The 21,685-nt window shown below is 46.0% G+C and overlaps 1 protein-coding gene across 2 annotated transcripts in view; it reads right to left on the reverse strand.

The window, feature by feature from the left end:
* The window catches only part of ATP2A2 (ATPase sarcoplasmic/endoplasmic reticulum Ca2+ transporting 2), a 60,571-nt gene that overhangs the window by 14,131 nt on the left and 24,755 nt on the right, over nt 1–21,685 (reverse strand). For both annotated transcript variants that reach the window (XM_036740688.1, XM_036740682.1), the window contains exons 6-8: nt 5,917–5,997; nt 3,704–3,789; nt 2,865–3,329 (exon numbers count right to left, since the gene is read on the reverse strand). In XM_036740688.1, the coding sequence (XP_036596583.1) occupies nt 2,865–3,329; nt 3,704–3,789; nt 5,917–5,997 (632 nt within the window). The remainder of the gene's footprint in view (nt 1–2,864; nt 3,330–3,703; nt 3,790–5,916; nt 5,998–21,685) is intronic.

A 21,685-nucleotide genomic window follows, 5' to 3' on the forward strand; every position in this document is an offset into this window, starting at 1 on the left:
CCTGCAGGAGGTCAGCCAAGAGACAGATGACCTGGTCAGTCCTTGCCTTGGGTGGCTGCTATCTAAGAAGCACTTTGGGTGCAGAAGAAATCAAGGAGAACATTCCTAAGCAGTAAAAGCAGCAGCATTTAGAACTGATAGATTTCATTATGAGGAACTTTCAAAAGGTTGGTCACAGAAAGGAAAATGTCATCACCTTGAAAATAGTGATGCCACTATGATGATAACTACGATAACTGTAGCCCTGACAAATATCTCATCGATCCTCACAACAGCTCTGGGAGGGAGGGGCTGTTATCCCACTTTACAGATAGGAAACCGAGGCACATGGAAGTCAGTTGACTTGTCCAAGGTCACACAGTGGGTATAGGAGACAGGATTTGAGCTCAGGTCTTCCTGACTCCAGGCTTTCTCAGACTGGGGGTAATTCTAAGGTATAGAGTTAAGTAAAACATGTACAATGTGGAAATTCAAGTTTATTCTTAAAAAACAGCTATTCTTAAAAACGCAGCTATTTCCCAGGGCCAATACTTGCTTGCTTCTCTGTAGCAGTGGAGTTCCTTTGTGGTGAGATTTCTCAGAAGTTGTCTAGTTTGTAAACGTCTATAGAACCTAGAGTCCTTCAGATCAGCTCACTAGACACTGGAAGGCCCCAAAGCGCCAGAGCACAGAGATAACCATTTTTGCTGTGTTTTCCTAAATGTCTTGGCAGGGTGAGCTAAGAGGGGGCTCTTTACTTCTAAACTGACATTTCAGGAAGACTAAAGTGTTTGATGCTGGTTATAATTTAGCACAAAGGTCTCAACTCGTGTTCCCCTCATTTCCCTCAAACTCTACTGGGGGCCGGGAGAAAGACAAAACCACGGCGAGCAGGACAGCCGACTGCACTTGCAAAGACAGATGAAAAAATTTCAACAAAATATTTAAAATTCCTAAGACAAAGCGGCCTCATCGGTCTATGGGGGACATAAACATTTTCATAGCATTTAAACCAATACATATAAAGGGCAAATAAAACCCTCATTAAAAGGGAAAAAATGTGTCCTATGGGTGATTAGAATTACACCCATTCAGGTCACTTTAAAAAGCCTTCATTTCAGGAGCATTTCTTGATCAAAATTGTATCATGGCCAGCACTTATATAACACTTTAAGGTTTAAGTATAATTTCATTTAATCCTTGCAACCCTGGGAGGCAGGAGCTATCACTAATCCCATTTTATATATGAGAAAACTGAGGCCGATGAGAAGGGACTTGCTGAGGGGGCTTAGAGCTCAGGATCTAAGGTAGGATTTGAACCCAGCTCTTCCTGATTCTAGGTCTAGCACTTTCCTTCCCTGAGCCACCAAGTTCTTCAGAGAAATATTCTCTTGTTAGAATAAAAAATAAGATGGAAAGCAGACAGAAGACTGCCCTTTACCCCGAGGGGCTAACACACCATTTTGATGGCTTGTGGCCTAGGGTTGCCGAGCCATCCCACAAGCAGGGGGGACAGTGTTCTCCTACGCTTACAAGAACAAAAGCCAACAAGCCTCCAAGCAGGCACATACATAGGAGAAAAACTAAACCCCTGCCATGGTCCACTCCAGCAAGGTTTCAGAGTGAGCTCTTAGGAAGGAGGCCGAACTCTCATCTCAAACACTGTTCTCTCCAAGAATGCCCAAAAAAAAAAAAAAAAAAAAAAAAAAAAAAAAAGCCACCTTCACGGGGGCAGCAGCGGTGTTATTCTTTTCTACAGAACTACGTATTTTAGGCATTCTGACCAGGCTTTGCCAAGAAGGTAGGTGGCACAGTGCATAGAGCACCAGGCCTTGAGTCAGAAAGACTTGAGTTCAAATCCGGCCTCAGACACTTCCTGGCTGGGTGACCCTGGGCAAGTCACTTAACCCTGTCGGCCTCAGTTTCCTTATCCTTAAAATGAGCTGGAGAAAGAAATGGCAAACCACCAGTATCTCTGCCAAGAACACCCCAAATGGGGTCACTAGGAGTCGGATATGACTGAAATGAATGAACAAACAGGCTTTAATAAAGGTTGCCAGCTTCTATAGGAAGAAACTGGGTACAGTGTGGATCATGCCCCCACCCCCCCAAACCACCCGTGCACCTAATCTGCGTGGAACTACAACAGCAAGTGGGGTCATGGGATGTTGTCTCCTTATCAGGAGGCTTATGTTGCCCTGTGGCCGTTTACCTGGCTAACCCGGCCAGAGCATCACCAGCCCACCTTTCCATAGCTTGGTGCCGACCGTGTGCCCATAATCCTCAATGCCACCAAAGGGACCAAGGAGAAGTGAGAACGGACCAAGGCCAACATCTCTCTGCTGGTACAGAACATGAGGACAGCACATCTGATGATACAAGGGGCAGGACAGATACCCAGACCCTGCCCCTCCACTATGGAGAAGGCCCCACCTCTTGCTCTGACAGACAGGAAAAAACCAAACCACCAACTCAAGCAGGCAGCAGCCCAATCGGGCCTGACAACAGAGGAGGCCCCACCGGAACGAGATCATACCCAAGATCTCCCCACAACTCCCAGGTTCCTCGCCCAGCCTGGAATCTTTGGGCCAATGACTTCAAAGAGGTGGTGAAAACCCCAGAGGGAGGGGTCCACAGGCTTCCTTCAACAGCCACAAATAGGCAGATCCAGGGACCTCCCAACCTCCCCTGTGGTAGCCCTGGAAACTGGCTCAGAGCTGCTGAGAGGCTTGCTCAGGGTCCCACACCAGGCATACATGTGGAGCGGAGCCAGAATGGGGAGTGGGATGGCGGCCCACACCCTGGCTACAGAGTCTGCTGTGCTGAGCCCGCCTGGCCCACTCCTACTCCCTGCATACGAGGCAGCGGGAGGGAGAGCTCCTTACCCTGCACACGGACATCTGGTTGGTGGTCAGAGTGCCAGTCTTGTCCGAGCAGATGACCGATGTGCAGCCCAGGGTCTCCACAGATGGCAGGCTCCTAACGATGGCGTTCTTCTTGGCCATTCGGCGGGTACCCAGGGCCAAGCAGGTGGTGATGACGGCGGGCAGACCCTCAGGAATGGCTGCGACAGCCAGGGCGACTGCGATTTTAAAGTAGTAGATGGCGCCTCTGATCCAGGATCCCCCGTGCACGGGGTCATTGAAGTGACCGATGTTGATCATCCAGACGGCGATGCAGATGAGGGAGATAACTTTGGACAGCTGCTCCCCAAACTCGTCCAGTTTCTGCTGCAGGGGGGTCCTCTCCTGCTCAGTCGCCACCATTTCATCGCGGATTTTGCCAATTTCAGTGTTCACGCCAGTGGCAACGACCACTCCCATGGCTTTTCCAGCGGCAATATTTGTACCCTAAAAGAGAATTTTGGAAGAAATGGGGGCAGGTGTCATTTTTAAGTCCCTTTTTCCCTGGGCCAGCTCCATGGCTCACAGCACCCATGACGGCCATGAGCTCAAGAGCCGCCATTTACTCAGAAAAACATTCCTGTTTTTCAGAACAATTTCAAGTTCTGGAAATTTTTGGAGTGCAATGCCTATTAGCTAAGCAGGGTTCCCTTTAGCAATCCGATTTGTGGTCAGGTTTTTGGTTATTCATTTTAAGATCTAAGATTCCCCAAGACCCATAACCCTGAGGGCTAGCTACTCTTTCAAGAAATCCTCAGTGTGTTTGGAAGTTTTTCACAAAACACAGGAAAAGTGAAAATGGGCTTTGAGAAAGTACTTACAGAAAAGAGCATATTCTTCTTATCTTGGTTGACAGCCCGGGGATCAGGCACAGGGTCCGTGTGTTTAATAACAGAGACAGATTCACCTAAATTATAAGCAATAAAATGGAGATACTGAAATGGATGCCCCCTGATGAGGAACAGTCAGTAAGCTTAAAGTTGCAAAAGTCTAATACTTTCCATGAGAAAGACAGATCACCAATTAAAAGCAACTGTCAAATAATACAAAGAGAAAGGAAAAAAACCAACGATTTCACAGAAAGGCCAGCAGCTGCTGAGAGCCAGCATTGCTGACCTGGCTCTCAATGACCTGAGCCTGCCTGCCTGCCTGCGTCTCAAGGACTGCCTTGCCCTCCCTGGCTTTAACCAGGAATTATGTGTTAATCATGTTCTTAAACACCTATTAGCAAAATCCTGTTTAACTGATGCAGATCTTTTGGTGGCAGTGCAGTTTTAAAAGGAAGATCTCCCATTTTTCTAGAGTCACTTTTGAAGTTCACTTCCTCTTCAATCAGGATTTTGCACTGAGTCATTAACAGATTCACATATTAGGGGCTCTGGAGGCAGGCTTGCTACTCAAAAGATTAGAGAGGACAGAGCCCGACGTTTTGTTCTTACAATGCAGTCAAGACAAAGATGGGACAGGAGGAGGTGAGAAAGGCCTCCTCACCCTCTGGCTCTCAGGCTCCAAGCTACAGAGTCAGGACACTTGGCCGCCTCTCAGGAGACCGAGCCAGTCCTGGCGACTTCTCCGAGAGCTACTTTTGTGTTCAAACAAGAGAGGCTGCATCAGAGGATCCTTAGTTTTCCAGCAGCAATATTTAGAATCTTGAAAGAACCCTACCTTTGTTATATAATAAAGCATTCAGGTACCATGCAGACACGAGGGGGCCAAGAGGAGAGGGCTCCCACTCACATTCCCTATCTCTTGACAAATCAATGCTAGGTTTTAGCTTCCTTTATTAACAGTTTCTATTTTCAAAACCAGATCTGAACAGCTTAGAAGGGATTCCTATTTTTCCTTTCCAGACATATGCATAGGCTTCATGTACGCTGGTAATGGGTTTACTTGTGGCCTTTGGGAATTTTCTTTTACCATAAAGAACGGTGGGAAAGCTGCCAGCCAGCCTGGGCTATTGTTTCTACTTTTCTCACATCACCTCCTCTATACAAGCAACTGCTTTACAAATTAATAATCTGATATAAAATCTTGATAACCTTTACAATTTTTATTTTTCTCTACCAATCTGTGGGCTTTACTTCAGGTTTTCATTGTTTTTTGTGCTGCTCTTCTGACACCCTTCCTTCCCCGGGTCCTTCGGGTCCTTCCAGGGAGCTCTCCACCCTACCCCGCCCGGTGCCTTGACTGAATAAACAGGGCAAAGAAAGGGCCCCTAGCAAGCTTCCAGCTTCAGTGCACAGAGTCCAGGTAGAAGTAGGGCTTATTGTGAGGCTCACTTTTATTGTTAATCATGCCTGTTTGGTAGGTGATTGCTGTAAAGTAGATCAGATCAGAGATTAGGAGATTAGAAAGCACCAAGCCTGCAGCCTCAGATTCTACAAAATGAGGCATTGTTAATAACAATCTAAGACTTTTTTCTCTTGAGGCAAAAAAAGATGGAATCAGGGCTGGAAGGGTCCTCTGGGAACATTTCAACAATTTCTACAGATAAGGAAACTGAGGCCCACTTTCACAAAACTAATCAGCAGCAGAACAGGCATTTACTGATCTCTAGGAAGGAAAATAAGTTCTTATAGGTCATTCATTATTGACCTTCCACCAGACCATACCGTTCCCCTGATTCCAGCTATCCCAGACCCCACTGCCCACAATTATATAAACATGTATGCATTACCATAGTTTTTTCCTTTACACCTTCCCCCTCTCCCCCAGGCTTTGTTTAAAAATAAAACCGCAAGAAATGCTTGGCTAGAAGTACTTTAGAAATGACTATTTTCTGAAGGATGAAAACGGTACAGGTTCTATCTGTGAACGGGGGCGGGGCGGAGGTGCCTGGTCAAAGGTGATCTCCATCACTGATTCGATTCTTCAATCCTGATCTCAAGGGCATGGACCAGGCCCCCTTAGTGCTTAATAAAAGCTCTGGACCCAGTAGCATTAATAGCCATTTCACGTTGGGAGAGCCCTTTAGCAGTTTCATAGTGACCTGAATCAGGTGCCTGAAGGCTTTCTGCTAGCACCAACAAATTACCTGTGAGAATTGACTGGTCCACTCTTAAGGTGGTAGACTTGATGGATGTCAAACGTATGTCAGCAGGAACTTTGTCACCAACTGTATTAAGAAAGCAAACATGCGAATCAACAATTAAACCAGCAAATCCGCGCTTACAATTTTAGAATGATCCATATAGAAACCATGAATGTGAGGGGCCCTTTACACATACATTTCATCCATCCCTCTCTGCAAGTACAACCATTTTTCAAACAAGCCAAGTACAATGACTCAGAACAAGCAGACCTTAATTATAACCAATGATTATTTAAGTACCTACCATGTGCCAGGCACTATACTACACTCAGGAGGTACAAAAAGAGGCAAAGGATGATTCTTGCCCTCAAGGAGCTCACAATCTAATGGTTATTCATCATACTGGGGCTCTCCCTAAGGCCCTGAGCCTCTCCCTCCTCTCCCCATCCAAGGCCCCCAGGCAAGTGTGCCAAAGCATTCATAGAGAAAATCTTCAGGGCCCAACAAAAACCACACAAAATTTCCTTGGAACACTCAGGAAGCAGAGACACAGACCCATCAGCAACCCAATAAACTCTTACAGGCCCTTCACCGATTGCTTTCTGCTTCTACGACTATTCATTCATTAAATGTCTGAGCACCTCCTCTTGTGGGCACTAGTAGAGCCTTGGAAGTTTCTAATCTCCTCCCTCCAAGCCAGTCCAGCCAGGGAGACTTTATTAAGGGCCTTCTGTGCTACACACCAGGCACTAGGCATTCAAAGACAAACAAAAGCAAGGTGATCCCTCAGGGAGCTGACATTCTAAGAGGGGAAATAAATCAAACCAAACTTTGATGTGAACTATGACCCTCAACTCCAGGCAAGGGGGACATGGCCATACAAGGGCAGGGGGTGGGAAATACAGGCCACCCACATACAGAGAAAAACAAGATGGTGACCAGCACATTTAGCTGGACCCCAGATGGTGTGAATGGGAGTGTATAACAAGGCTGGGAAGGTAAATTAGGGCCAGTTGGTAAAGGGCAGCCATGTGGAAAGGCTCAAGGCCAGCAGAACACCTGGGAGGGGACTGCAATGGGCCAGGCGAGGGGTGGCAAAGACCTGAGCTCAGAGGGACAAGATCTGGCATCTAACTATACCTGGGTTGAGGGAGGAGGAAGGGATGGAACCGAGACAGAGGCTGGGGGTGCTGGGTTGCATCCTCAACAGAAAAGGGGAAACTCAAGAGTGGGAGAGTTCTGGGAGGAAAATGAAGAGACTGGAAGACAGAGGGCACGGGAGAGAGGGGGGAAGTGATGGAGCCAGAGGAAAGAAAGGCAGGTTCCAATGAAGAGGGAGGAGCTCCTGGGTTCATTTGCAGCTAAAGTGTGGAGTGGGTGATGCTGGGGCCAATTCCCAGGAGAAGAAAGGATTCAGGGCACATGTAGAGGGGTAAGCCTCGGGGAGAAGAACTAGACTTCAAAGGGCTGAGGCGTAGAAGAAGAGGGAAGTGGGGGCTCCAGCAGATAGGCTTTGATTTCCTCGGTGGTGTACAAGGCTTTCATAGCACAACTGTTCCCAAGTGGACAAACAGCCAAAAGAAAGGAACACTTTATCGAAGTTAGAAATTGTAAATAATGCCCCTGTTAACAAATTTTAAATAATGCTCAGCTCTTGGATGATCAGAGAAATGCAGGTTAGGAGAACTTTGAGGTACTATCATGCCTTAAACACCTGAGACTTCAACCTTTGTGACTTGGACATACACTGGGAGTTTCTATGGACTCATATCTACTTATTATTACTGCCAATAAAGTTGGCAAATCGAGTTTTAAATGGAGATGTGGGAAAATAAGCACTCTCTCACATTACTGTTCTAATGGTACAATGATAGAATTTTGGGAGAGTGCAACCTAATGTTGCAGAGGAAGTTAGAAAGTACACTCTGCCCTAGTGATCTCATCTTAAGGAAGATATTCTAGAAGAAAAACAAAACAGGAATTCTGAATAAAACCATTCACAACTATTTGTAATGGCAAAAAACCCCAAAACAAATAAAAAATGACAACCCTAGAAGAAACTCCTATATTCAAGGATCAGTAAACTACCAAGCCAATTGTGGGTTATCAACAGAATGGAAACTACAACATTAACGTGACAAATGTGGAACATAAATAATGCAAAGAAAGAAAGCAGAACTGGAAACACATCCCTGACTACAATGACATAAAACCTCAAACCAAGCCTCTGAACATGCAGGCCAAAGATGGCGGAAGGGGATACAGGTAAACATACTGCCACTGTTCTGATGAAAATCCAGACTTTTCTCAGATGCAAATGGATCCTTTGGGATTTACAACTTTGTATTTGCATATTTATTGAGCTTATGAACATGTTATAAAAAGGCCTACTCTTTAGTTCCTCATCAGGTGCTTTTCCCCCCTCCTTCACATCCTTCCAGGGAAGAGGCCCAAACCAGAGGTTCCCACTTATTTGGCCTATCACCTCCTTTTCAAAGAAAAATTACTCAGTGGCCCCCTGGAAATTTACTTTCTTTAACCCTTTAACTTTTTTTAAAATTTGCATCATTTCCATATATAAATATACACATATATACATATACACATATGATGCATCTTAAATTTAATAATTTATTGTAAATTTGTGGGCCTTTTCCTACTTTGAAATTTTGGTGACACAATACTGTATCATGTAACCATACAGTATTGCATTGTAAACAAGTCATTACATGCACACATTCCTGCAGATGCATGCTGGACTTCCTGACATTGCGCAACAACACTTGCTTGTTAAGACCCGTCAGTGGACTTGACCTGATCAGTTACAATTTGCATTTTGTGTGTTTATTTGGAAAATAACATAGTCACTATGACTTTAACTCTGTTATACAATAGAGGAAACTTGTAGGAACCTTTTTTTCAAAATTTTATCTTCCCTTTTTTCCTTATGCTTCCACCACCCCCTTATTTTTATTCAATGCCAGTTACTGCACCCAAGGCTACTACTGCCCCCCCATCGTTCCAGTGCCCCCAAGGGGCAGTATCACCCACCTTGGGAACCTCGTCACAAAGAGTTGAGAAGGGCAGGGTGACTGACAATAATACCACATAGGTCCTTGCTACTCAAGATCAAACCTGTTTTGTATGCAAGTTTAGGTGGTGAAACTATACCTAAAAGTTAACTTGATGGAGATCCAGCATTCAGTTTTCTATTTGGTTTAAGAAAAATTCCCTTTACATATCTGGCAATACATTTGACCTAAATCTGCCTCAACTCTTCAATCTTTGAACCTTCCTAAGTGAGATGTGATTAATTCAATCACTGCCTAAGAACGATACCAGAGGACAGGAAAGGATGTGAGTGGGTCCCCTAGCCTCAGCATTGTGGGTTACACACAAGAGGTGTGGCAGGGCTGGGATTTGCACCCAGGCCCACCAACCCCTGATCCATAGACCCTGTAGTTGGCTTTTCAATGTGCCTCTAGAAACATCTATTCCTTTTCTGTAAGACCAGAAAAAGAAGGGGAACCAATGGCTTCCCAAACATTTTCAAAATGCATCAAAATGGCCAAGGAAAAAAGTGGTCAGGAGAATAAACACAAGTAGAGATAAGTATGCATCCTATCTCCCACCCCCATGGACAGCTGGCTGTCCTAACCTTCTAGCCTTGAAGCCCGCCAAGCAGCTCAGTGAGCTGGGTGGGAAAGAACAAGCAGGCATGAGGGAGCTCAGCAACCCCTAATACAGATACAGGAAGCAGGGAAAAGTGTGCTACAACCCTACCATGCTCCAAGGAACATTAGACTGCAGGACAAGTAAAGAAGGCAGAGGTTGTATCAGGACAACGAGCATGGAGGGGCCCTCTGGTTGGATCTCACCTCCTCAGACAAGATGCCCTTCCTATGGTAAGCTCCTTGCCGCCGTGACTGACCACTCCTCCCAAAGCCTTCCTCTCTAGAAGGGAGTCTGGGCTCTGGGGCTCACTTGGTCTGCACCTGCTGCCTTGGCTGGCATCACCTCCACACAGCAAGATGCCCCTGAGCCACTGCCCCCCACCCCCAACCCTGACCCTGGTGCCTCCTTCCATTGGACTGTAAGCTTCTGGAGGGCAGGGATGGTCGTTCTCTTTACTAAGCGCATCCCCAGTGCCTAGCACAGTGTCTGACACAGTAGGCACTTAACTATTTACTGGGTTAGGTGGGTCAATAATGTTGCACAATGGAGAGAACTCATGAACTCTTCACCTCTGCCTTCAGGTGACTCATCTAGGCTGTTTTCTCTGCCAAAGAGAATGAACGGTCTTTGGAAAGGGGAGAAGCACGGTGGCCAGCAGGGAGATGATAGCCCAGGTAAATACGGAGATAGGGAGAGTACCGAGCTGCCCTTAATGAGTAAATCACTTGATGAACAACACCCTCTGGCACAGAAAGAACTAGCAAAGACAACTTTGGGGCTACTCGGGGTATTTTTTTTTCCAAAGATCACAGAGAGCTAGAGCAGGCTCATTGGAATAGAGGGCAGAGGGCCTGATTTTCAAAGGGGACGAGACTTTATCTCCAAGCCATCAGTTAACAAGCAGACTTCAATACATTCTGGTCTTTGCCAGGAATTGAAAACAGATCTACAAAAGGGCCTGGCCCAGGGCATCCCTGGCAAAGCTGAGGAGGGCCCCTCTATCGACACATTTATTAACTTGAGAGTAGGAAGGAGGCCTGAGAAGGCAGAGTGCCAGTCAAGGGGCAGAGGTGGTCACTGTCAGGTGACAAACCAGGCTTCAAAAAGGCATCCACAAAAGTAATCACGGTGTCATTGCCTTTACAGCTGCAAGCAGGCGCCATCATGAACAAAGCACTGGGCCTAGATTCTGGAAGACCTGAGCTCAACTACTGCCTCGCTTACTAGCTATGTGACCCTGGGCAAGTCACTTAACCTGTCAGCCTCAGTTTCCTAGTCTGTAAAATGGAGACACCACCCCCACCTACCTCTTAGGGTTGTTATGAGGATAACTTAGCACAGGGCCTGGCAAACAATCAGCACTATATAAATGTTAGCTGCTATTACGAATGGTCAGAATCAAAGATAAGTCCATTAATAATTCACTGCTAATTTGGACGCTCTCCCCTGGAGCCATCAACACCCTATGTGGGGTCCTGTGATACTTAATACTTTTATCAATGATCTGGATAAAGGCAAAAACGGCATCAAATTTGCAAATGACACTAAGATGGAAGAGACAGCTAACACAAAGATGACTGACAGGCAGGACCTTGGGCCAAAGTGCACATGTATAAAGTGAGGTTGGCATGTCTGGACCACAGATGGCGGAGGGTTCAGGGAAGTGTTACAGAAGAGCAGCAGCCAAGGAAGCTAAGGCGAGCTCAGGCCGAGCCCCTAGGAAGGTGACAGAACCTAAGTCCAAGTTCAGGCAATGGCTCCCATCTACGGGATGAGTGAGAGTCAAAGCTAGGAGGCTGGGAGAACGTTGAGCACCTTGACAGGATCGGGGGGAAGAGCCTGAGATGCCCAAGGACCCTGAGTTCAATGTGTTACCTCTCCCCATCTACTCTACCCAAGGAGTCGAGGGCTCACCCCACTCTGCATCTGCTGCTCTGCCTGGTTTCAATTTCCCAGAACAAGCTGCTCGTGTACCAAGCACCCCCTGGTCTTCTCTCCACTCCTGCCTCCTCCCATTAGACTGTAAGCTCCTTGAGGGGAGGGATTGTCTTTTAATTAATTGTATCCCCAGTGCTCAGCACAGTGTCTGGCACATAGTAGGTGCTTAATGAATGTCTACTGAAGTACTATCTAAAAGGCAGTTGGAGATGCAGAACTGAAGCTCAGAATGGAGACTAGGGCTGGATATACAGAAATGTGGGTATCAGATATGTAGGGATCATAACTTAATCAGTGAGAACTGCTGGGATCACCAGGAAGATCAAGACAGCGAGGAAAAAGGTCCCAGGACACAGCCTTGGGAAACAGAGTTGGGTGGGTGAAAGGAGGAAGATCCAGCAAAAGGAGACTCAAAAAAAAATGGTGAAAACAGGGAAGCGTCATAAAAACCCCAAGAAGGATTCAGTAGGAGGTGGTGGTCAAGAGAGAAAAGGTCTGGGAAAAGGCATTAGATGTGGGTGGCAATTAAGAAAGATAGTCAGGAACTTTAGAGAAAGCAGATCCGGCGGATGACAAAGAAGCCAGATTGTGGAGGGCTTTTCCAAGGACATCACCAGAAGAGAGAGAGGGCCATAGCTCATGGGGATTGCAGGATCATGTGAGGGTTTGGGGAGGAACAGGGAACGAGCCTATAGATAAGGAGAGACTGAAGACGACTAGGCACAAATAATGGTGCTGGTAATCTGGTGGAGATGGGCTGGTAGGGTATGCCAGAGAGAAGCCAGCAGAGCAAGGGCCTGAAGTTCAAACCATATGAAGACTAGCTGAAGGATGTTCAGCTCCAACAAGGCAGAACCCAAAAGCTGCAGCATTCAGGTATTTGAAGGGCCATCTTGTAGAAAAGGCACCCGATGTGAGCTTCCCCAAGATAGAGCAGCTTTCCTCAATGCTCATTACCAAGTCACTCTATGGGTATGTTGTAGAGGAGATTCTTTGGACCAATGTGGTTCCTTCTGGTTCAGAAATTATCGGACTTGATGGGAGCTACAGCTATGCCATCCACATTCAACAATTCTCTACCTCCTGTCCAAAGGGAGCTTAGTTACACCACAGAACTTATTCCAACTCTCAACTCTATTTATTGCCCCACTTTTGATCATGAACATCCAGTCATGCAGAGTCTGGGCTGACTCTTTAAATCGAGTTCCATTTCACTAAAGGTTACAACTTAACCAGGGCAGGTGATCATCACTAGCCAGCATAACAAGGAGACTGGCAATGCATAATCTCAAGAGATAAAAGTGCAGCCTTTCACTTGACGGCAGGGACACTCCAAGCAGAAAGAAATTCCTTCAGGAAATGCTTATGCAATAAGTAGCAATATCTCACACCTAACAAGTCCCTGAGTCTGAGAGATTCTGCTCCTGCCCCAAAGAAGAGAGCTGAGGAGACAGCTTGGGAGAGTGAATTATCCATATTCTAATACAGTTCTCATACCCCAAAACAAGAGACTCAATGATCTGCTACCACTCACATTACAAAGAATCAATATTAAAAATGATTCTGCCTCCCGTTAACATTACTCATTGCTCACAAAGAGTAATCCACCCCATGTGTTCCCTTGAAAGATTGTTAGAGAATTAGGCAAATAATGAGCAATGACCCCAATAGGAAAACTACTAGCCAACGCTCCTGCTGTAAGGTCAGGAAGAGGTTACCAGGGAGGCAAAAGGAGGCTGACAGCCTCTAGCTATCAGAGTTGCTGGCACAGTTGGCCCATACCTCAGCTAGGGTGGCCTAGGCCCAGTCTACAAGTTCTAATGTAGGAGACATTTAATAATACTATGCGGAGAGCTAGAACCCCTTAATTCTAAACATGGAGTTCCAAATAAATCTTTGATCTGTATAAATACTTATTACAACAGTTTCTGACTCTTCAGAACAGTCGTATAAATACATAACCGCCCACAATTTTTGCCACACTTAAGCTACCGTGTCAAACCTCCAAGCACAGTGCCTGGCACACAGGCTCTAAGTAAACACTAGCTGATTTGCCAGACAGCAAAAAAACCCCACTTGCACTCTATCTGCCTCATCTCCAACCCTGACCATCTCCCCTCCTCCAGGGAAGTCTTGAGCGATGATGGTTCTCTTTAGTTCGATAGTCAACATTTTTTGGTGAAGCTATGTAGCATGGCCTTCGGGCATATCTGAAAGAATGCCAGGGTTGGAAGGGACATTCTCCTCCGATGGGATGTCACCGGGCCCGGGTTCCACAGCTAGGCAGTGGCGGGGCCAGGACTGTCAGCCAGGCAGAGGTCCTTTCTGTGGTCTTCAACCATTAATTTCCACATACCAGGAACTCTTTTCCTCCATCCCCACAGTACTTTTCCATTCAAACAAAGTTAAGCAAAGCCAGCTAATATAGCAGGTGTGATTTATAGGAGAAATAAAATTCTATAAATGAGATCTTCATGAAAGGAAAACATCTGCAGGTATATAATGGAAAATAACACTGATTCCAGTGAAAGGCAGTATGGCCTAGTGAGCTGAGTACAGGTCTTGGGAGTCAGAATACCTGGGTTCAAATCTCTGCCTTGGATATTTATTAGGTAGGTGGCTAAGGTAATGTCTCTAAGTCTCAATTTTCAATTACCTATCAGTTGGGGATAACATCACCTATGGGGTGTGTCTCATAGGGTTCCTCTGAGCATGAAACGAGAGGGGAGGGATGTGAAACGCTCTGCAAAGGTTAGCTCTCACCACCATGATTCATACTATTACAGGCTTCTCCAAGGGATGGGGAGTGAGGACTGAGTGGCTGGAAGGAGATGAATAAGGTACAACCGTCATCCTAACACTCTCTGGACTGGTATGGATGGCAAGTCAACTGTGCATCTGGAAAATCAAATATCTACTTTTTTCATGACCTTGAGTTTCCTGCCTTCTCCTAACAGACCTGCCACCCCAGGGAAGAGAGCAATCAGCAGAATTTTCAACAATCCTGGGGCTCATCCCCACCCTCATCCATCTAGTAACTGGCCAGATAACTTTCCTTAAGGACAGCCCGACCATGAAACTCTCCTACTTGACCAACTCCAGCTTCAAAAAGCCTCCACAGCCTGGGCCTGGCCAATCTTTGCAGCCCCTTTCCAATGCTCCGAGATCCAGACACATTGGTTTTCTCCGGCTCATCACACATAGCCCTCCTGCAGCCACCTCGGTGCCTCTGCCTTGGCTATCTCCCTCATGCCTGGAATCCCTTCCCTCTCCTGACCGCTGTCTCCAAGAGTCATCAAAGTTTTTCCCAATCCTCACACTCAGTCCCAGAGCCCTCTTCCTAAACACCCTTCTTTGTATGTATTTGTCTTTAAGGGGGTGTACACTGATAGATACCCTTGTGGTCTCCAATGTTATGCTACAAGCTCATTCGTTTCATTCTTGGTACCTGTATCCTGAGTGCCTAAAGCTCAGTATGTGCTTAATAAACGCTTGTTGACTGACTGGCCAGTGAGGGCAGATAATGCATCTATTATTCACTAAGTGGGCCTGGAGTTTGTGCCCGGGCGGTTACTTAGCCTCAAGTGTTCTAGGCAGATAAGACCAGAATCGCTAAAAGGTTGCTAAAAGGGTTTTTCCTCTGCTCCAATAATCCAATTAACATTTATGAAGGGCCTACCAGTCAGCCAGGGTGCTGAGTGCAGGAGATACCACTAATTAAAAAAGACAGTCCATGCCCTCAAAGAGTTTACAATCCAAAGGGGGAAAGACAACACAGAAAAGGGGGTGGGGGGAAGGGGACACCAGCGGGTGTCTTGTCCCAAAGGGCTGACGCTAGGCAGAACAGCAGATGCAGGGTGAAGAGAAGTCTCATATAGCAGAGTTCCTTGTCCCCACGGAATCCCATGTCCAGGCCCTGTCCCCATCTCCTGACTGTGAATGTGTCTTCATCTTAGTCATTCTTTTTCCTCAGATTTGTCGATTCATTTGCCAAGTTTGGGCGGGGAGCTTATTTTTTCAGAGGGCACCTCTCTGGGAAGCAACGATGAAGACTCTGAGGTGTAGACAAGAGCCGAAGGGTGAGAAGCAGTTTCTTACTATGTTCATGCCATCCAACTTTCCCCAAAGCATGGAGTAGTGGTGCCAGCCTTGGAATCAGTAAGCCCTGGGTTCAAATTCAGACTGACACATGCCAGCTACATGACCAGATGTACAGCACCCCAGCCTCTACAAGTTGCAGATCAGCGATCTATCAACATCAGAAGAGAATTTCCACCATGGGAGTTCTCCAAACTGATGCAACCAAAGGTCTGGCCCCAAACTGAAAGCCTACAGGGAATCTCCTGAAATGCTAAGATCCACTCCTGAATCACAACACTGTCATCATATATGAGCTATTCCCTTTAAAGCTTTCTTCATAAAAGCCAAATGAACTTTAAGGGGGACAAAAAGTGATCACACCAAAAAGGTAGAAAGAGACTAAATGTTTAAGTCACTCAGATGGACCCCACAAAGGTGGCATCACTGGGGGAACCACATACACCAAATAAGTGAAGAACTACAGCTATGGCCTTAGCAGAATTTGCAAATCCTACAGCTGAAAGCCACTGAGCTCTTCCAAATGGAAAGAGGCAAACAACTTTAAGTCATCCATCCCCAAAGACCAGGACTTAAAACATTCATGAAAGTACTTAAGTGAAAGGAAACCAAGAATTATGGCTGTGGCCAGAGTCTAACACGGTGGTACTGCCAGCAGCCACCCCTGGGAGAGCCCTGCTAACGAAGGGCTGAAGCACATCCAGCACCCCACACTGCCCCCTCCAAGTCCAGGGTAGCCCATTCAGCTGAGCCTCACAACCATCCTGGGAGGCAGGCGGTGTTACTATGCCCATTCTACAGAAGTGGAAACTGAGGCTAAGAGAAGGTAAGTGACTCTGAGGCAGGATTCAATCTTAGGTCTTTTGGACTTCAAACATCAGTAGTCTAGTCATCCTGATATTTAACTTCTAGGAGATCAGGAACATTTTTATCTACAGCCATGCCTATCCCCCAAAAGAAACCCCAAGTTTCCACAGCCCAGCAGGGAAGTTCTAGTCTCCTCACCAGCAGCTATTTTTAGCCTCCAAATGCAGGACTACTGCCAACATTAAGTTGATTACTGGCAGTGCCACAGAGACAGCCATTTTAAGCATGACCAGTCCTGACAACAAGATGGTGCAGAGAATATGGAAATGGTTAACCACCAAGGGACAAAATGATGCCTGCTGAAATGAAACCTGGTAATACTATTTTTCTTGCATATTAAATGGCAAGAAGGCAATAAGCATTTATCCAGTGCCTACTGCATACTAGGCACTGTGCTGGGCATTTTATGAATATATCTCATTTGCATATTAAATTTATTTTGTTAACAAGATGCCTGTAGTCACAAGACATAACTCAGACACTTTTGAGGGCAAATTAACTCCCACATAAAGTTACTATCTGTGGAAAGAACAAGGCTCAAAGAAGGGGAAGGACCTTTGCTGGGTGGGGATGGGACAATGATAACGGCCAACATGCCTCTTCTCTCACACTCCTTCCTTAGGAAGTAACAAGTTTCATCCCTTTCTTTCTCTTTTCTAAACCAGTGTACTCCTTTTTCCCTACCATTCCCCTCCTTCTTCAAACCCTTAGAAAAGGCCCAATCTACTCCCAAGGAGAGCTAGTTTAACTCCCTCAATACCCTTAAGGTTCTAAAAGGACATTTGTTTCTTCTCTCCCTATTAGAATGTTAGCACTTTATCATCATACAGCTTTTTATTGCTCAGATAAATTTACGTTTTTAGGTTTCTCTAGACTCTTGTGTTAATATTTAAAGGTTTCCTACTCAGCTCTGATCTTTTAATCAGAAATTCATGAAAAGTCCTCTATTCCAAAAGGTTAATTTTTTTTTCTTTTTAGAATTATATTCAGCTTGGAAGCATAAATTATTTTTGGTTATAAGCCTGGTATCTTTTGCTCTCTGGAATGCTACATTCCCAGCTCTCTCCTCTATAGTAGAGCAGGGCTGTCCAAAATGTGGTGATTTTTGTGGCCCGCCTACAAGCATAGAAATTTACATAAATGCTTTAGCAAATGAAGCTGAGCTGCCGCAGGGCTCTCACTAAAATGGCAAATCAAAATATACTGTCTATTGTTTCAATAAAAACCTAAGGTTGGACAGCCCTGTAGCAGAGGCAGGCAGATCATGGTGACCTGACGCTGGTTCCTTGATACTTGCACTGCTTCTTTCTGGATGTTTACAGTATTTTTTCATTTGATGCAGGAGAAGCTCTGGATTTTGGCTAGGACATTTCAGTGACTTCTGAGGTTCCTTTCAGGAGGTGATCTGTGGATTCTTTCTACCTTCACTTTATCTTCTGGTTCTAACAGACCGAGACAATTTAAACTTATTTTTTAAATTAGAAATACAGTGTCCTATTTTATCATGGTTTTCATGAAGTTCTTAAAGGATCTCTCTCCTTGACCTGCTTTCCAAGTCAGTTGTTTCTGGTATTAGTTATCTTTTCTATGAATCCGTTTTGCCATCTCATGGAGTCACTGATTTGTTTCGTCTATTTCTGTTTCCAGGGCATGTTTCTTGGCTAAGGTGTATCACTTGGTGGACTATTTATTCTCTCCCCAATTCTTTCCTCCAAAGTTTTTGGTTCTTTTTTTTTTCTCCTGCTTTATTTCCTCTAGGTAATTCAAGTAGTCCTTGTGGAAAGTCCTTTTTTCTTTCCCTTTGAGACTCTATTTGCAATTGTTATGAAATTACTAACTCCTTCTCTGGGGTGGGGAGCTCTAGAAGAACAAAGATTTTTGATACTGGCTGACCAATTCCTCTCTGGCTTTAGCTCCCGAGTTGGCATTTTAGGCCAGGCCAGGCTTTGCCTGTACTGCACTTCTGCTTGGCCTTGTGTTCAGTCGGCTGACTTCCCTCTTGCTCCCAGGATTAGGCCTCCCTGCTCCTTTGAGAGTTAGAGCACAAGGCCTTCAGAGCCCTCTCCAGCCCTGTTTGACAACGAAATAGAGAGACACACAGCCATTAAGTTTGTACAAAGGGCTTTTCAGGTGTTATCTCTTAGGTTTACAAAGAGCTTTATCTATGTTAGAGCTTTAGATCTTCACAACCCTAAGAGGAAGGTGCTATTGCTAGCCTCAGTTTACAAATGAAGAAATTGAGGCTGAGAGAGGTTAAGTAACTTGCCCAGAGTCACACAGGGAAGAACTGGAACTCCAAGTCCGTGACTTTATATAAGAAGTGTTAGAGACACTGAATATACACGGAGGCCCCTGAATGGCCTAGGCCCAGGCTCTCTCTACCCGAGCAGTTCAGCTGCGTTGGCTGCTGCCACTTCTGAGGACTTTCCTGAAGGATACACGTGCTTGTGGCCTGTCTCTGGGAGGCTGCTTGGCCACCCTGCACTCATGCAGGAAGGCCCCTTTCCTACTGCCCTTGGCTGACTCTTGTGTACAGTGATGGGTGGCAACAGTCACTCAAGTTTCTCCATGCATTTCTCAACAGTTTGGTCTGGTGTGAACGTCAGTGTTTTGTTGGGAGCGAGGTGGGAACTGGGGGGAATGGGAAGTCGGCCTCCTCTTCAGGGAGCCATCTTGGCCCAAACTTAGCTATGGCTCAAAGAGTTGTTAATGGTTCGACATCTATGAGGCAAGAGGTTTCCAAGAGAGCGCCCCAGGGAAGCGCACCTGGCACTGGGCTGTTTAACATTCTAATCAATGGCTTGGGGAAAGGCACGTGGAAGCCAGGTTTAGGTCTGCAGATGACATCAAGCTTGGAGGCAGACCTAACACACTGCATGACAAAGCCAGGATACAGAGCAACAGAAATGAACCTAACAAGATGAAATTTGACAGGGTAAATGTCACCTTGGGGAGGTGTGGCTAGATGGCCATTCTACAAAGTGGCTGGGAGGACTGTGAGGAAGAGCGGGCAGGGCAGCGGGGCAGCCTCAAGCTCGCTGTGTCCTGGGCAGAGCTTTCCAAAGAGGGAGGCCGCGGTGCCCTCACCCTCTGCCCTCCTCAGACATACGTGGAGGCCGGGCAGAGTTCTGAGCAACACAGTTGAAGAAAGACTCTGACAAAGGGAGAGTGTCCGGAAGGGGGCAACCATAAGCACTTATACAGCACCTGCTGTGTGCCGGGTGATGTACAATTATCTCATTTGAGGGCTGAAGAAACTAAGGCAGAGGTTAAATGACTTGCCCAGGATCACACAGCTAAGAAGCGTCTGAGGCAAGATTTGAACTCAGGTCTTCCTGACTGCAAGTGTGGCACCCCCTCTACGGCACTGCCTCATTGCCTGAAGAGGGTTCCGGGGGCTTGAGTTCATGTCACATGAGGATTAACCTGGAGAGAGAAGACTCCAGCAGGACATGATGCGTACTGCTCGCCCCAGAGCGGGCCGGGCGCTGCAGAGGTGCAAGGCGGGCGTTCCTCTCACTGCGTGAGGTCCTTTCCAACATTCAGATTCTGGGATTCTGACTGAACAGGAGTGAGTTCACTTCTAGGAGCAAGAGATGCATGCTCAGAGCTTGCCAAGTGTTTGACGCGGGCGGCCACAAGCCCTCAGGCCACAGTGAAAGGTGCTGTACGAAATTCACTCTGACAACCAGAATTTGTAATCTGAGAATAAAACACATTAATGACCAAAAACCCCACACGAGATGGTAAAGTGGTACGTGCTTTATGACCAGAAGGCTTTATGTAAAAGAAAGGCAGCCTTGCCTGAACCTTACTATTCTCAGCACCCAGAGTGTCTGGCACACTACAATGCTCAATGCCCACCTGCTGGACTGATGGACACTTGGTGCGATTGTGAGCAGGGGAGATGAGCGGGTCTTCAGGGAAGGTTTCAGAGCAGACAGGCCACTAGATGGGACTCACAAAAGGATGGAGCATGTTTACAACAAAAATCATTATTTAACAGCACAAAAAACCCACTATTTAAAACCTTATCCATGAAGGACCCCCACAATGAGCAGCCACTGGTTAAAACCAATAAAAGACAGAATATCGCTGATAACTGAGCCCAATCACTAGGCCTCCACTGGAAAAACATGCAAAAACAAACTAAAAACCACTTTTGCTAAGTTACCAAGATTACGAAAAAGCAAACCACTCATCTGCCATGCGTACATGAGAAGACTCCTCTATCCAAGAAGGGTGGCTTCATATTAGATCATCATGACTGATGCTTAAACATTTGGTCCTGCACAACCACAAATAAATCTTATCAGTTCTAATGAGCATCTCAGAGAACCCCAACCTAACAGTTACACGAACACTTGAGGAGAACCTAAGAGCCCTCATAAAACACTCCTCATTTGTGCTCATGCTGAACCTCGCCGGGTCAGCAGAAAGCCCCAAACTGGGGTTTCAAGGTCCCCCCGTGCATGTGGTCCTGGCCAAGTTCAAGCCCTCAGGTCCTTCAGTTTCCTCAACTACAAAATAAGGGATTTGGAGTAGAGATCAAGGGTTCCTAACCTGGGGTCTGGAAACTTGGTTTGTGGTATTCTGATAGCTGTATTTTAATACAATTGGTTTTCTTTGTAATCTAATGTCTCTTATTTCATGCCTTAAAAAAAAAATTACTCAGGTGGCCCCCAACCTTCACCAGTCTGCCAACAGGGTGTACACAAAAAGGCCAAGAACGCTTGGACTACATGTACCCCAAGAGCTTGAAATTCCCTGCTAATTAAAAGTTGGTCGTACAAATATTTTATTAAATATTGTATCCATTTTATGGATAGTGAAACCGAGGCCAAGTAACTTGTTGAAAGTTACTCAGCAAAAGTGAAAGCCAAGATTCCCATTCAAGTCCATGCCACCTTTGGCTTATTCCATGAGAGAGTTCTCCTCCCATCTAAACAATTTGAACTTAACTGTCAGGCAAGCATTTTAATACAATTACCAATTTGGGCTGTGATGCTACAGTCAGAGTGGAAGGAGAAGCCTGCTAATACACATTTAAAGCCTCAGGGACAATGAGCTAAACAACTAAAAGATGAAAGAGCTGTCCAACAGCCCTGCCATTTCTGAGGTGGCAGTAGCAGCGGCAGAGACTATGGGCCTGCCAAAGTCTCCTTGGTTGTCCTTCCTGACTTTTCAGCGACCC

This window comes from Trichosurus vulpecula, chromosome 1 (assembly GCF_011100635.1).
Source record: "Trichosurus vulpecula isolate mTriVul1 chromosome 1, mTriVul1.pri, whole genome shotgun sequence".
Taxonomy (NCBI): domain Eukaryota; kingdom Metazoa; phylum Chordata; class Mammalia; order Diprotodontia; family Phalangeridae; genus Trichosurus; species Trichosurus vulpecula.